Here is a 16,267-nt window from a genome sequence, read left to right as displayed (position 1 = left end):
ACATGCTGGTGAATCAGTGGTTTTGTCTATCCGATTCATTTGTATGGAAAAAGTGATTGGTTGTTTAATTTGTTGGTCCAAATCCAACCTATCATGGACTATTAAGAGTGTTCAATCGTTATTTGACTAATCTACAAAGTATTAATTAGGTGTCATGAATGTAAATATTAAATCATTTGACTTAATTTTAGTTTTTATAAAAATGGATAAATCACGTGTTCTATGTATCAAATCATGATAAATTGCAGACTTCAACTCACTCTTTTAAGCTAAATTTTGGTGATCTAATCTAGTTGTTTTATTAATTCAAATATTATTTGATCATAAAATTATTGACTCAAAAGGTTCAAATAATTGGAAATCAAGGTTGGGATATCCACATCAACTTTTTAAACTCAATCTTTTATAAATTTTTAGATTTCAACTTTCTTCTTCAAAGAATTAAGCCACTTACACTTTATATCATACAAGACAAAGTCTTTGATTTATAATTGATACATGACTTGCTTTACCATGGCCAAATAAAAGAATTCCCTTTGTCGTAAAAGTGAAAGAGGAATTTTCACAAAGAAAAAGATAAATTTCTTTTATGAATAATTATGGTTTATTGGTTGTGGACCTAGTGGTCCTTGTTTATCCACAATTTTCTTGCAATAGGGACTTTGATGGTCAGCTCCTAGCCTCCTACAACTCTACAAGAAAGATGCGTCTAGTTTTCGACCTCTATGATGAAAGAATTTCACTTACAAGTGTAAGCAAAGTATTTTGGATTTAGGTTTCTTCAGGTCCATTCCATCCAACCCATATTTATAGAATAAATTCAATCCTATGTCGATTTGAGTCTTGTATGGGATTATACACAAGCTTATAATCACTAATTTAATCAATATTAAATACGTTTATACGGTGACGGATCCAGAAATTTAGATAAGGGGTGCGAAATTAATCTTACAAAATAATATGTCGAACATTATCAATTTTTTGTCAACTAAAATTTGAGTTATTAATTCGTTTAATTATTGTATTAGTCTTTGTGTGTACAATGTTCCCATCCTTCGACAATGAGGTATATAAATGAGTAATGATTAAATTTGTGGTAAAAAAAAACGAAATTAACTACGCAACCGATTATTTGTAATAATTGGTCTATTTGGCCGAGAAAGTAAAGTGAGTTAGTCTAAGGACTTGGTTTAACTATATAACACTACCTAAGAGAGCGGTCATATGTTACAACTTGCTTCTTTGTTGTCAAAATTATTTTATTCATATATTTATTTACGCAAAGTTTTATATAGGGCTGGTCGCACGGTGCGGCAAGCCACAATTTTTGTTTTTGTTTTTTTTTTAATTTTTTATAATTTTCTCTCTCCATTCTCTTTCCTCCATTTTCTCCTTGAAGCTCCAAACCAACCCAGACGTCGTCATCGTCTTTGTCTTCATCTTTGTTGGCGAAATCAGCCAAATCGACCTCCACCTCCGCCATCGTCTTCATCTACTTTTGTGGTGAATTGCATATTTAAAGGAGAGATTATGAGGAATTGCAACCAAATTTCGAAGCTCCAAACCCTAACATTTTCCCCAAATTTCAAGAGATTCAGGTACAAGTTCATCAATTCATTCCAACTAAACAAGTTTTCGCGGCTGAACTGGTGACTATCGTCGCGTCGCCATCGTCTTCGTTCGTCTTCTTTGTGGTGAATTTCAACATAGGTGAGATGTGTGAGATAGGAGGTTGTTGCGGTGGTCTAGTGGCCTGAGTTTGACGCGGGGTTGAGAGGAAGGTGAGGTGGTCAGGTGCGGTGGTCAGATGATCTAGATTGATGTTGGTTGTGAGGAAGGTGAGGTGGTCAGGTGCGGTGGAGGAGCGGGTGGTCAGGTGCGAAGGTGGTGGCTGCTACAACTAATTTTGTTTTGGGTTACTTGGTCAGGAGTTACTAGGTCGGGTAGGGGTTACTCGGTCAAGGGTAGGGGTTACTTGGTCGGTAGGGTTTACTCGGTCAGGGGTTACTAGGTCGGGTAGGGGTTACTCAGTCAGGGGTTACTCGGTCGGTCAGGGGTTACTAGGTCAGTCAGGGGTTACTTGGTCGGTTAGGGATTACTAGGTCGAAGGGGTTACTAGGTTGGAAGGGTTACTAGGTCGGAGGGGTTACTAGTTTGATCAGGGGTTAATAGGTTGGAGGGGTTACTTGTGTGTTAGCTGGCCACACCGTGTGGCCAGCTAGGGGTGAGCAAACCGGCTACCCGGTCAAAATTTTAGGACCCGGACCCGGAATTGGTTGGAACCGAGTCCTAAAATTCGGAACCGGAATTGGAATTGGTTCAACCGGGTCCTAAAATTTAGGACTTGAAATTGGAACCACCGAGTACCGGTTTCGGTTCCTGGTACCCAATTATGTAAATAATTATTAAAATATAATATAAATTATAATACTTATTTAAGTTTATTTTCATTTTTAACGTTTAACACTTGTATTTATATGTGCGTTAATATATTTTATTTATGTTCGATATTAAAAATAAATTTTTCTTTTATTTTACAAACTAAATATATTTAACATAATTTTATTTTAAAAAAACTTTATTTAGTGTAGCATATGTTGGTTGACCGGGTACCTAATCGGTTCCGGGACCAAAAAATCAAGAATTGGAATTGGAACCGGTTGCAACCAGTTCCTTAATTTATTACCCGAAATTGGAATCGCCGGGTCCAATTCCGGCTTCAAACCCACCGGTTCCTAACTGGTTTCAATTCCAATTTCGGGTACCCGGAATTTTTGCTCACCCCTATGGCCAGCCACACACAAAACCTGCTGATTTATTTATTTATGACGGAATGGGATACATATGTACCTCTGTGTATCCCTCTAGATCTGTCACTAAATACATTAAAGTTGGTACAAGTGGAGTTTATTGTTAGCTTTAAGTTACAAAGTTACAATCAATAAAATCAAATGATATATTTTTTTTCTTTAAATAGGATTAGACATGATTTACATTGATTTTCTTAAGGTAACACAAAGAATTAGGATCAAACCTTGACCTTACAATTTTTATTGGCTCAATATTTTGTATTCAAACATTAACATAATTAGGCAAATTTTGATTAAGTTGTATGGTACTAGTACATTTTAAAATGTTGATCTTACAAGTCTAGATTCACCTTACTTCACAAAAATGGCAAAAATTTAAGACGAGAAAAGGGTAATGGTTATTTTTAGCTTTTATTATAACCAAATAAAGATACAAACAAATAGAAAGCAGTCAAAATGAAACACAAAAAAATAAATGAAATCTATACAAACAAAACTTTATATTATACACACACACTTTCTAAAATCCACGAAAATCATGCACCCACCTCACCCTCTTCTTCTTCTTCTCTCACTCCTACATTTTGCCACTTTTTTCAACCTTTGTGGACCCCAAAAATATACTCTCCCTCCCTTCTATTTAATTTCAAAAACCCACCTTTCTTCTACCCATTTTCCCCCACTCTTTACTTTTCTTTAACCCCTTTCTCAACCCCACTTAAAACAGAGCACCCAAAATCAAAAACAGAGTACCCAAAAAACAGAGGAAAACATAGTTAAAAAAACAGAGGAAATTATGGGTAATCAGAAATTTAAGCTATCAGATATGATCCCAAATGCTTGGTTTAACAAAATGAGAGTAAACACCACTAAACCATCAAAATCTCAACCCACAAAGCTTAAAAAAGACCACCTCCTCTCGCCACCGGTGTCGGCATCCACCATCAAAACCACCATTGATCCGTTGAAGGTTTCAAACCCCGAACCTCAATGCCAACCTAGAAAATCATACCACATCACAAGAGAGCTCAATTTCAACAATACCCCACCTCAAGAACTAGACTTTCTTCCTAATACTCCTCCAAGAAAATTAAAATCATCTTCAAAATCAAGAAAATCAAGCAGAAGAACAAATTCAATCTCTTCTAGTAGCTGTAAATCAACAGTTACTTATCAATCATATCGTTCTAAATCAAATTCTCCATCTTCTCCTCCCCTTTTTGAAGATACTCTGCTCAAAACAGAGCATAAAACAGGGGATTACGATATCGTAATCGATGTTGATAAGAACTCTTTATTCAATGAAATTACCACATTCGATTTCAAACTCCCTCCAATTATCACCAAACATGAAGTAAAACCCATAAATCCAAACGAAAAACAAAATTTGATTACTACTCCGGCTTCGAAAGAACAGAGGATCAACACTCCTACAAAGAGACTTCCATTAGAAAGAGGAGTAAGATTGAAGATCAATTCTCCAAGAATAATGGGAAGAAAACAAGGGCAAAACGGGAATTATTCAAGTGGAAGAAAGAGCACAAGTTCAAAGAAGAGAAGAAGTATTTCAGAGAGTTTTGCAGTGGTAAAATCTTCATTTGATCCTCAAAGAGATTTCAAAGAATCAATGGTGGAAATGATTGTGCAAAATAATCTAAAAGCTTCAAAAGATTTGGAAGATTTATTAGCTTGTTATCTTTCTCTTAATTCAGATGAGTATCATGAAGTTATTATTAAGGTTTTTAAGCAAATTTGGTTTGATTTAAGGCACCAAAAATAATTTTGTGTAGAAAGAAATAGTTTAATTATCAAGTTTAATTTAATTTGATTTAATTATTAGTAAAAAAACCATGGTATAGTTCACTAGTAGAGTAGTTGGAGTAAGAAATTATTGTATGTATGTAAGATATTTTTGTCCATTACTATTAATTAGCTTTTGATATAATAATACAAAAGCTCTAATTGTTTATTTAGTTTTTCATTAGCAAGAATAGTTTGGTACTACAATATCAAATTTTATAATCATGGGATTTCTTTAATCTAGACTCCATGTCCATGCATTGAAATTAGAAAAACACTTTTATGGTGATAAGGTTAGTTAAGGTCTTATATAATTGTGCATGAAGGACACTATAGATTACTATGGCATATTTTATTTTATTAGGTTGTTATAGTAAGGTTCTACTTGTTCCAAATTGCATTTAAATTGGAAATAATATGTAAACTTCGTGTGACCTTTAAAAAAAATATATAAAGCCGTCAAAAGAGAGGAAAAGATTCTTAATTATCATAGCGAGAAACATCTCATTCTCTTACCTTTGTGCCAAAAAATGTGGCGCTTTCTAGCTCATCAGAGACTTATGTCATTTTTAGTTACGATCGAATTTAGAGCATCAACAATTGGGACCCCAAAACCCAATTCAAATTGCAAATTCTATTTGGTTAAACCTTGTTAAGGAAAAACATATTTATCGCTCCCTATGCTGAGTGTTGCACAACCTTTTTTTTTTTTACATACTCGTACTACTTAGTAAAGGGTGTATTAGGGTTTTCCAAAGTAAACAAGAAGGTAATCGTATGATTGAAGGTTTTTCTGTCTCCAATATTTTGTAAGAGCAATATTTTATCCCCAACCCCATTTTTTGTAGTAATGTGTTTCAAGTTCACACACACCTCTTCTCATAAAAAAAAAAAAGAAAAAAAAAAGTGAGTGAGTTGGTGTTGGAAGTGACTTCATTATCATTAATTAAATCACCTTTATTGTCTTGTTCGTAAACATTTGAAAGATTTAGATGCTAGATACGACTACAGTAGTTTTACCATTTATTTGGTCCCCTGTAATAGCTTTGCATAGGTCTGTCCTCTTTCATTTCTTGTAGGGTTGTTTTTAGTTTACATGTAAATTATCTGCTCTTCAAATTTGTGTTCCCTAGTCCCTACATTTTCTTTGAGCAAAATAATTTCACCGCCATGGATTTTAAGGATTTTGAGTTGAATTTGTTAAAATAATAGGAGTATTTTTTTATTTTTTTTTTATTTTTTTTGAAGCTAAATAATATGAGTACTTTTATTTTTATTTGAAACAAAATAATATGAGTGCTTTATTAGGGAGTATTATTATTTTTTTTTATAACTTACAATAATTTTTTTGTTTGCAATATATTTATTTTAAAAATAAATAATACCTTAATTACAAAAATATAATAAATTATAAAATTTTAATATTATAAAATTATTAATTGAGGGGTATTTGACAAGATTTTGCATATGATTATTAACCTTAAACATAGGTCACCACAGTTTATCAAGTGGAATATATGAATAATTCATAAATCATAATGCAAGTAAAAACACACACACATTAGTACTTTTATATACTTTTTTCTTTTAGGATGCCCACCCGATTCACCGAATCTTCGCTCCAATTACATTCGGATCCGACTCGGGTAGTACACCTAGCTTATGGTGAGGCTTGAACCCGAAACCCCCCTTAAGCGACATCAAGTTGCTTAACAGTTGAGCCAACTCTTGTTAATTTAGTACTTGTATATACAAGTAAGTAGGATGTGAACACTCTCATATAGTCTCACTTCTTCATAACTTCATGCTCAGTACAAAAGTACATGATGAGGAGGATGTGACATATTATTGTTTAACAGTACCTTAATGCATTTATAAACAATTAGTGACATTCAAATTACTAGATCAGAGTGAATCTCATAAGCCGAAATTTTTTAAAACAGTATAAATAAATACTCAAAAATTCTATCAAGTGTTTTCTAAGTTATATTTATGCGTTGACAAATCAAAGTAGTTAGTTGATTGTACTGTCATGTTCTTCCCTAAAAATTTAATTTCCTTTTCCCAAAAGTTCTCTTAACACATTTTAATCACAGTAGTTTTTATAGTAAATAACCTTTTTTTTAAAGAAAATTGTAGCGGTCCAAAATATTCCCCATATATTTTTTTCCAGCTTTATTTTACCTCAAACTGACCCAACCATGAGAAGCAGTCGCTGAGAAAAAGCCTCCAATGTGTTTACAAAGTTAATGGAAAACTGTGAAAAAAAGCTCTTGTTGCAAATTCAAAAATGACTTAAGTTTATTTTGCAATGGTTGTATTAATGCATGCATGGCAACAGTTTAAAGATTACGAATACTAATACTTACGTATCAAACATCATGGATTGGGCACAGGATATTATATCGTATGCTCGTATATGTACTAAGGGTTTGTTCTGATTTACTAAACTAAACTGAATATTTTATGAGAGAAGAAAATTAGAAACTGAATTGAACTGAAAATAAAATGAAGAGAACATGCCCTAAATATAGGTTATTTTCAATAGGAAAAACATACAGAGTACGGAGTACATATTAATTGTAAATATCGAATTCAAATCTTTGTGATGTGTTAGGGTGGTAAAACTTTATCAACGTAAATAAAATAGGAGTAGCTAATTTCAAAATATTTGAGTTTTGTTTGTCTTATGTCTAAAATGATGATGACAATTATGTTTAAGTGAAATTAGGTGAACACTTTACATTACAAAAAATAATGACTTTTTGTCCAAAGTTATATGGCATGATATTCATAATATACCCCTTTAAAAAAAAGTTAAAGTTGCTTAGGAGATTTCAAAAGTTGCATGGGATCTGCTATATATTCAACCAACATGAAGATAAATTGTGTTCTCTCTATAGCATGCCAAAAAATTTAGCCTGTCACCGAATTGTCTTTTTAATTTTTCAATGCTATTAACTTTTAATTTATTTGTTGTGAAAAAAAAAAAAAATTAATTTGTTCATCCCATGCACAACTATTTGACTTTGAGTTGGATCTACAAATTATTTCTCCCCAATTTACTTAAAAATACTTCCATTATTTACACTCATTCGAGGATCATTGATATTAGTCAACAATATAATGATTACACTCATTCGACAATTGCTAGGAATGGGTATTTTATATTGAATTGATTATTATAACTTATTTAAACTTATCTAAATCTATTTACTACCTCTGTTTCTTATTATGTGCAACAAAGGGCTATTATTTGTGAGACATAAAATATTCCTTTGTTGCACAAATAAGAAGCGGAGGTAGTATTTCTAAATAAGCTGAACAATGTATGGGTCTATTCACTTCAACTTAATTTCAGTTCAGTTCAGCTTCAATCGATTTAGTTTAGTTTAGCTCCTAATTTCTTTCTCTCATAAAATATTCATTTCATCTCACTTCAATTCAGTTCAGTAAATGTGAACAGACCTGTATAGAAAAGCATAATAACTAATTTAGATGTTGAACAAAGTAATATATAGAAGTAGACAAATGGAACATAAATGTTAGAATTTTGTACAATAAAAAAAAAATCGAGGAATTAAACAACATACGTAGTAAAATGGTACTCGTACATAAACTTTATAAGAATTTAAAACCTCACATTCCAAAATCGATATTGTTATCATTGGCTAATGAGTAATAACATACGACTAAATATTAAGTACAGTGTAACAGTGATAATCCTATAAGCCTACAAGTAGCATCAAACAAGGCTACCAATAGCTGAGGGCTCCATGCATATAGCTTCGTTGAATTAGCATAATTTTAATTGTAAACCCCAACATTCACGGACTACGTTTGCTCAATTTGCAACCAAAATGCTATCAAGTCTCAACAAAATATGTACAATTATTGTCATTAAGAATTTAAGATGGTGTTTTGTCTATTTGCCTTTTTTTTTTTTTTTTTTTTTCTCGTAGTTATTACCTGTTTTATTGATTGATTTTTTGATATTCTAAGCAAGCAGAGTATATGTCAACAGAGCAGATTGAGTCAGCAGAGCAATTCTAAAGAACAGGGTCTAAACTGAACACATTAAATAAAGTGAAGAAAACAAAGCTTGAATTATCCCTTATCCAAAAAAGAAAAAAAAAACTGTTATGGATAAATTTTAGTAGATCAAAGTGAACGCAAGTCAGCCAAGGTCAACGACAGAGTGTAAGCATCGAAGACTCAAGACTCGACAAACGAAACTCAAGTAACTAACTCCCTATTTTCCAGAACGTAAAAAGGCTTCAAAGACTCGGTCTCTTGCCAGCTAAATTCAGATGTTAGTGGGCTGAGTTGAGGGTCAGTATTCAAGGGGATAGCTCCGAATGATAAGGAGGGCATCTTATCATTTTACAACGGCTACATTGAACCCCTAATAATCGTCTATAAAAGGAGAAGACATCATCAACGTTAGACACACTGAAACCTGGCTACCTAAATACATCGAGCATACATTGTAACCTTTTTCCTTCAAATATTTTACATAGTGAAAGTTTGGTAGATCCTCATTCTACCCGCGGTTTTTACCTTCTTTGGGTTTTTCGCGTCACCAATCCTTTGTGTCATTTTTTTCATTTAAGGCTTTACTTAGTTGATTCGTAACCTAAATTTTGTTATTCAATCCCACTTGACGAAAATTAGCATAAACAATAATCTAGTATTAGTTTATTACATCCATTGATGTAATGCAAAACATATAGAATATGTATAACAACTAACTGGTTTATCTATATGTTTACTCAATTTACCAAAATATTTATTTTTTTATCATTGCATGATGAATTTTATTTCTACGTACCGACGAATGTACCATCAAAATAGCATCTTCAATAATTAATTTGATGTACACGCCGATTTGGCACTACTCAACTTGTAATAAATATGATTTGATTGCCTATCTTAGCTAGAAAGGCTACAACGTACATACACCTTTGTCCAGTTGCCCTGAGTCAATAGATCTTTATGTTTTCATATCGAAAGCCAAATTCAAAGTCCGCAAGGTAGAGAACATTACAGTGTCACACCCATTACTTTACTATATATGTATTACTCCGTACTTAATTCAAATATCAAGTTGTCGGAAAAATAACTCACGTGTAAATTGAGAATGAACTTGAGACTAGTTGCCCATTATACAGGATGTATTGAAATGGAGAAAAAACGGGTTATGAAAATTGATATAACCACATCAAAAAATAATTTTGGCATAGGCAATGTGAAAGCACAGTTTGCAATGCTCCTTTATGTGCATAATTAACTTATAGTGTCTCTAAATTAATTCCTATAGCTTACTTTACATTGTCATAATTACCAATTGGCTTAAAAATGGAACCTTAAAGGCCTTATATGCAGTGGACACTCATCTAATTGTGCTCGACCAATTAAAGTTGATCACAATTGTTCTTCCTTTAGCAACTAACTAATTTCAATCATATGCAAATGTTTTTGAATTGATCAGACAATTCTTCTGATCGATTGACAGTAGTTGGTAGCCATATGGTAGGTCATCACAGTGACTGTTCTTATTTCTTTTAAACTGAAAAAATATACTCCCTCGATTTTATTCAGGGTTTTATTTTGACTTTTACACTATTTTTATACATCCCTTAGACTACTTGTATTATTTATGCTTTATATACAAGAGTAAACATAGTCATTTTAATACTTGTTAGAATTGTCTCAAATTATAATTTTATATTATCAACTTTTTATAATTTATGAATATTATCAAGTATCAACTTATAAAAACAAAGGGAGCATTACATACTTTTTTTTTTTGTATGCAATGTGTTGACTTTTTTTGTACTCAGCTCATACCTTTTATATACTTCGTACACTATAAGAAAAAAAACCTTTTCGTAGCGATTATTTTAACATTTTGTATCAATTGTAATCGCTAATTTTAACCTTTTATATATTGTAGCGAATGTACAATCGCTACGAAAAGACAATTTTCTTGTAGTGGTACTATTTGGTGAATTACAACTAAGAAGAAAAGGTATATATTTAATTATCAATATTTATAATTTCAATTTTATTAATAGTAATTAAAATGTATTAATAAGTATAAAAGTCAAAGCATTACAAGTAAAATTTGCATCAATAATAGGCTAAGAGTTGATGGATTTTCAAGTTGATTTGAATTTTGTTTTGGCGGACTTTCATATTAGATTGGATTTGGATTGAACTTAAACTTTTTTTTTTTACAGAGATTGAGCTTGAACTTATTATAGGTAAAATAAGCATCAATAACAAATTAGACATATATCCCACAAATTCAAACCAAATATGTTCATAATTTTAATAAATTCAAAATTTTAAAATAAGTTGAAAAAATACACCCTTAATGTAACTAGAATATATATTACGGGTGAATTCAAGAATTTTGAAATCAAAAAAGGTTTACAGAAATCAAATTTATAGGAAAAATAAATTTTATTATGACGAAAATTAATTTCAAATAAATTTAAATAACATAAATATAAATAAAAACTACGTAAATTTAAATAAGTTGAAATAAAGTGTGCAAATCAAAATATTACCAGTTAATCTTTTTAATCACACTAAACCTGATAAAAAAAATAAGAATTAAGTTGGTGAATCAATTGGTCATTTTAATTTTATAACAATTAAATTCGAGATAAGTGTAGGCCCTTTCTTTAGTTGCTTTAAGGCCATATTTTTTTCATTTCTTGTTTCATTTCAATCTGAATTTTTGATTGGAAAATCATTGTATCTAAAATCCAAATAAAAAAATTGTATATATAAACCGGGTGCACCTTGCAGCCAAAAGGTAATTCTGCTTATTTTATATCGTAAGATGAGTAAAAAAAAAATGTTATTTAAACAAAAAAGGTACCGTTGAATATACTTACCTATATGTGTAATTGGGTTTATATAAAAAATGTTGATATCCGATTCAAATATTTTTGTCAAATATAGGTTAGGTTCTTAGGTACAATTTTGCATGTTCTAGGTATCTTCTCAATGTTTCTTAAGTCTATAGCTTATTAATTGAGACAAAACTAAGATGAAGCCAACAATATTATAATCAATCAAACAATCAACTACTAAGCACAAATTAAATATACATGTAAACCAGTACTTTAAAATTTTCTTTTTTCCTTGCATTCTAAAACAAACAATTATTAATAATTAATACAGAGTAATATAATTTATGACGGAGTAGTTGTTATGCCTTATGTTATGAGCCAATTAACACATGTGCCAAATATACTTAATTAAGTAGATTCATATGCCTCATCACCTTGAAATGAGGGAATATGTTCATCATATCAAGGATCCGTCTTCATTCATGGATATTGGAAAAAAAATAAAATAAAAAAAGAAAAATCGATGAGTAGATTATTTAAAGATGTACATATTATACTACTAAATTAAAACTTTTATCAATAATTGTAAAATATAATATTCAACGATTATAATTTTTCTAAAATCAAATTTTAGTTAACACAATTTGATATGCTTTTGAACAACAATATAATATATTGTGCACGTTCACAATATATTAGAGGCATGACTACTTTGTCTACTTAACTTTATATGTATTGTATAAATTATATCATCAGTATCCAAAGGAAAAAAAAGTATATACTCATCCCATGAACTTTAAAACCAAGGAGAAAACATTTTTAATCAATTACTAGTCGTGTGCAAGGTATGATATTATTATGCAAGCAATTTTTGCCATTTTATAATATAGTGATTGAATTTTAAAGGAATTTAAAATTGGAGCTCAAAAGTAATTAACATAACCACTTTCCAGTTAGAATTTGAATCTTCTTTTTGAAATTAAAAGGTGTATATCTATGCAAAATGTGGGTCTACCTGTTTTTTTAACTAATTTGATTGCCACGATTGCTTTTGGCACAACTTTTTACCATAGTAAAACAATGCTAGTACTTTACTTTCACATGCATATACAGTTAATACACTATTTTTGGTCTATCTTACGAAGTAATTTCTCAGTTTATTTATCGCAATGTTTGAAATTTTACACTATTTACATAATTTTGGCCGTCCTTTATAATTAATATGTTAGGAAAAATATAATCATCTGAGCCTGCTGTAATGTCTTGTTTTTAGAATTGTCTCAACATATACTTATAAAATATTAAATTTTCATAGTTTTTACTAAGTAGATTAATGTTATAAAAATTGCATTAATAAGTGTGTAGACCCTAAGGATACAATTAAATAAATAGAGAAAGTATTAATCTTGTCTTTTATAAACTTCATAACATTAAAATTTTGAAACAATAACTGGGAAAATTATTGGCGCATAGGCCCTATGTATTAAGGATGCAAATAGGATGTCATTTTTGTAAATAATAAGAACTTAAGGGTGGAAAATATGATGGCAAAAAGTACCACTACATGTATAATGGTACATAAAAAGTATTATTCAAACAACTTATACTTTGATGGTACATTATGCATGTATAGTAGTAACCAAAAATGTACCATTATACCAAAACAAGAGAGAAAATGTACCACCAAACCCCATATTGCACTCCTATGTACATGCCAAATACATAGGCCTTACGCGCCTAGATGCACCTTTTCCTGGATAGAATAATGTTTTGTATTGGATAGAATAATGCTTTTACATAACTTTTTCCTTTTCAGTCCGTCTTGTGTGTAACCAGCCACACCGTGTGGCCACTTATAAAAGAGCAAAGTAATCCATATAAAACTGACCAAGTAACCCCTGTAATACTAACTGAGTAACCCCTATAACACTAACTGAGTAAACCTATAGTACTGACGAAGTAACCCCTTTAACAGTGACTAAGTAACCCCTATTACACTAATGAAGTAACCCTTGCCATACGGTGTGGCCAGCCACATATAAGACTTTGTGTTTCCTTCAGTCCATCTTCTGTGTGACCAGCCACACCGTGTGGCCACTTATAAAAGACCCGTATTTTTCATTAACTCTCCTTTATCTTTTATTTTAATTTGTTTCCACAACAACAACAACAACAACAAAAGGGTCCGAGAGACCAGGGAAAAAAGGAGGGTTGAGAGTTTTAAAAAGTGTAAAATACCATGCAACTTAAAATTAGATTGAGTATTATTTTTTATTTATATAATTATGTTGTGATTAAAAGAGAATATATGAGCTTCTAAATAAGCAGAACAGGTGTCAACTAAACAATAAAAAACAAATTAAATCAGCAGAATAGAACAGAGCATAACAACTCAAATATATTGGGCCGAAGATGAAATACTCGATACCTCACTACGGAGTAGAAAAAACCAAATTGTGAAGGAGAAATGAACGTGCAATTAGTGTAATTAAGCAGACAAGAAAATCTAGAAGGATCCCACACAAAGACAAAGGAAGAAAAAGAGTTGCACACGGTTGGATCAGTCTTTTTGAGCTGAATTTCATGCGGGTATCTCTCACTCTGTCTTTTGCCTTCTTTTTTTTTTTAAAAAAAAAACTATATTTTCAGGAAGAAAAAAAAAAAAAAAAAAAGATGCTATGAAAAAGATGATGGGCATTGTTTGCGATTATAAAATCCAAGTCAATGAGATTTTTTGTCTTTAAAGGAAGGACCCAAGAGCTAACTAGAAAACAATAAGCATTACTTAAATGAGTCTTGTTGTTAAGAAATAAGAGATATTCTCGTTGTTGTAAGATTTGAATCATTGTGTTTGTTTAGAGGTTGAAAGTTTGATTATTTTGTAAAAAATAATAAAAAAAATTGAGAGTTCGATTTATGTTACTAAAAGGTGATTTTAAACAAAATTAACCTATCAAAACTCTCATAAAACACGCTAAAATTACTTATAAATAAAACCTTACAATATTCAACTTATATATACTACTCATATTAGTTAAGTCATTTGCGCTACAAGCCAAGAAGTTAAACATATACATGTATGTTATATCCCTTTTTCTCTTGAACTAAGGGCATGTTCTGACTGACTGAACTGAGCTGAATTGAATATTTTATGAGAGATGGAAATTAAAAACTGACCTGAAAATAAGCTGAACAGAGCAGGCCCTAAGATCTACCATCGATAACTTTTTTTCATTATTTTATCTACTTGCATACATCTTGTACAAGTAAATCGAATCCTAGGGAGTATTACTTATAGGTTTTTAATTTGATATCATTTGTCTTCTCTACTAGTTATGCTATCGATATATATTAGCTAGCAAATTAGCATATATATGCTTAAGTTTGTGGTCTTAATTAGCAAATAAGATCTAGTAGCTTAGTAGTTTTAGGAAGTGATTTAAATCATAACAAAGTTACCTAATTTACTCGCATTAAAATAACTAATTTCTCAATCCAAAATCACTTTTTCGTTACATAATGTTCAAAGGTCAAACCGTCAAAGATCACCATTATAATGTTTGTGATATTATTTGACCAAAACAACGTACATATTACGGAGTACTAAGCAATATAGTATATAATGCGATTATCTAAAGTCATACTGTCATAGTTATAATAATTTCTCATTTGATAGGCTAAAAAGACTTGGCTTATTTGGAGGCTAACCTAACAATATTACTTTTTAATTATGTATTTATAAGATTGTACATAACTAATTAATTTTTGATAGGTACTCTGCCAGCCAGCAAGAGTTTAAATTGATGTGACTTTTATTTGATGATTTAAGTCACTTCTCATTCTAATTTATGTAATGAATTATTATTACAAAAAAAAAAAAAAAGTAACTTGTCATTTTAATTTATTTTAATGAATTATTAAACGAATCTTTATTTATCTTGTCACTAGATTGGGCGGGCCATTAATGGTGACATTTTAACTAAATTATTAACTCATTAACTAAGGTCTAATTGCTAGATTATACAGTAGAGAAGCAAAAGTGTTTTAATTTTTTTTTAAATTTTTTTCCAGAAAATTTAATTATCAAACAAAATATATAGTGGTAGAATTTTGTGACCTCAAAAACTAAATATAGGCCGGTGTTTTATGGCTACTGTCGGTATGTCACTAATACTATGATTTGCGTGCTTAATTAGCTTTATTAGCCAGACATTCTAGCTAATGAGTGGGATGTTTTTATCAAGTTTCAACAAAAGGGACAATGATTTCTATATGGAGTATATGTAGGAGATTCAATTTCTAAATTGACTATCCTGTCAAAAATAAAAAAAAAAACCCTACTAGTTTGTATTATTTTGGATTAATTATACTGAACTGAACATAATTGAATTGAATTAATTGAATTAAATAAGATAGCAGGGGCTTATAAGAGCAATAAGTGAAGTAAAAACTTAAAAATAAGTTCAAATAACATCTTATATACTACCTCCGTTTTTTTAGTTGACACATTTTGACTTTAGCACTATTCACACACTTTTCTCTGACAGTGTTTTTTGATTTATATATAATGAAAAATATAGTCATGTAGGGTCTTGTTAGATTCGTCACGGTATATATTTTCAAAATATCAACTTTTTATAATTTTTGCTTATCGGTAATTAAAGATATTAACGGTTGAATTTGTGCATTGACAAACGCCACTAAAGAAACGTGTCAACTAAAAAGAAACGGAGGAAGTATGATTAACTTATCTTTTCTTACTAAATACCGTGTTTAAATAGCAAATTTTGT

At 30.7% G+C, this 16,267-nt stretch overlaps 1 protein-coding gene across 1 annotated transcript; it reads left to right on the top strand.

Moving 5' to 3' along the window:
• The first annotated feature begins 3,488 nt into the window (after positions 1-3,488).
• LOC145572677 (transcription repressor OFP1-like) lies at positions 3,489-4,671 on the top strand. The gene has a single exon (XM_081631640.1). It carries the CDS (start codon positions 3,607-3,609, stop codon positions 4,588-4,590), a length of 984 nt encoding a protein of 327 aa, XP_081487766.1. The 5' UTR covers positions 3,489-3,606; the 3' UTR covers positions 4,591-4,671.
• Positions 4,672-16,267: the final 11,596 nt, after the last annotated feature.

Source organism: Chenopodium album, chromosome 12, assembly GCF_948465745.1.
Source record: "Chenopodium album chromosome 12, dcCheAlbu1.1, whole genome shotgun sequence".
Classification (NCBI taxonomy): Eukaryota; Viridiplantae; Streptophyta; class Magnoliopsida; order Caryophyllales; family Amaranthaceae; genus Chenopodium; species Chenopodium album.
The sequence above is the reverse complement of the archived record's forward strand: the minus strand, read 5'-3'. Positions and strand labels throughout refer to the sequence as shown.

Excerpts from the sequence above, each read along its gene's own strand:
- LOC145572677 (XM_081631640.1), top strand. The coding sequence starts at position 3,607 with ATGGGTAATCAGAAATTTAAGCTATCAGATATGATCCCAAATGCTTGG.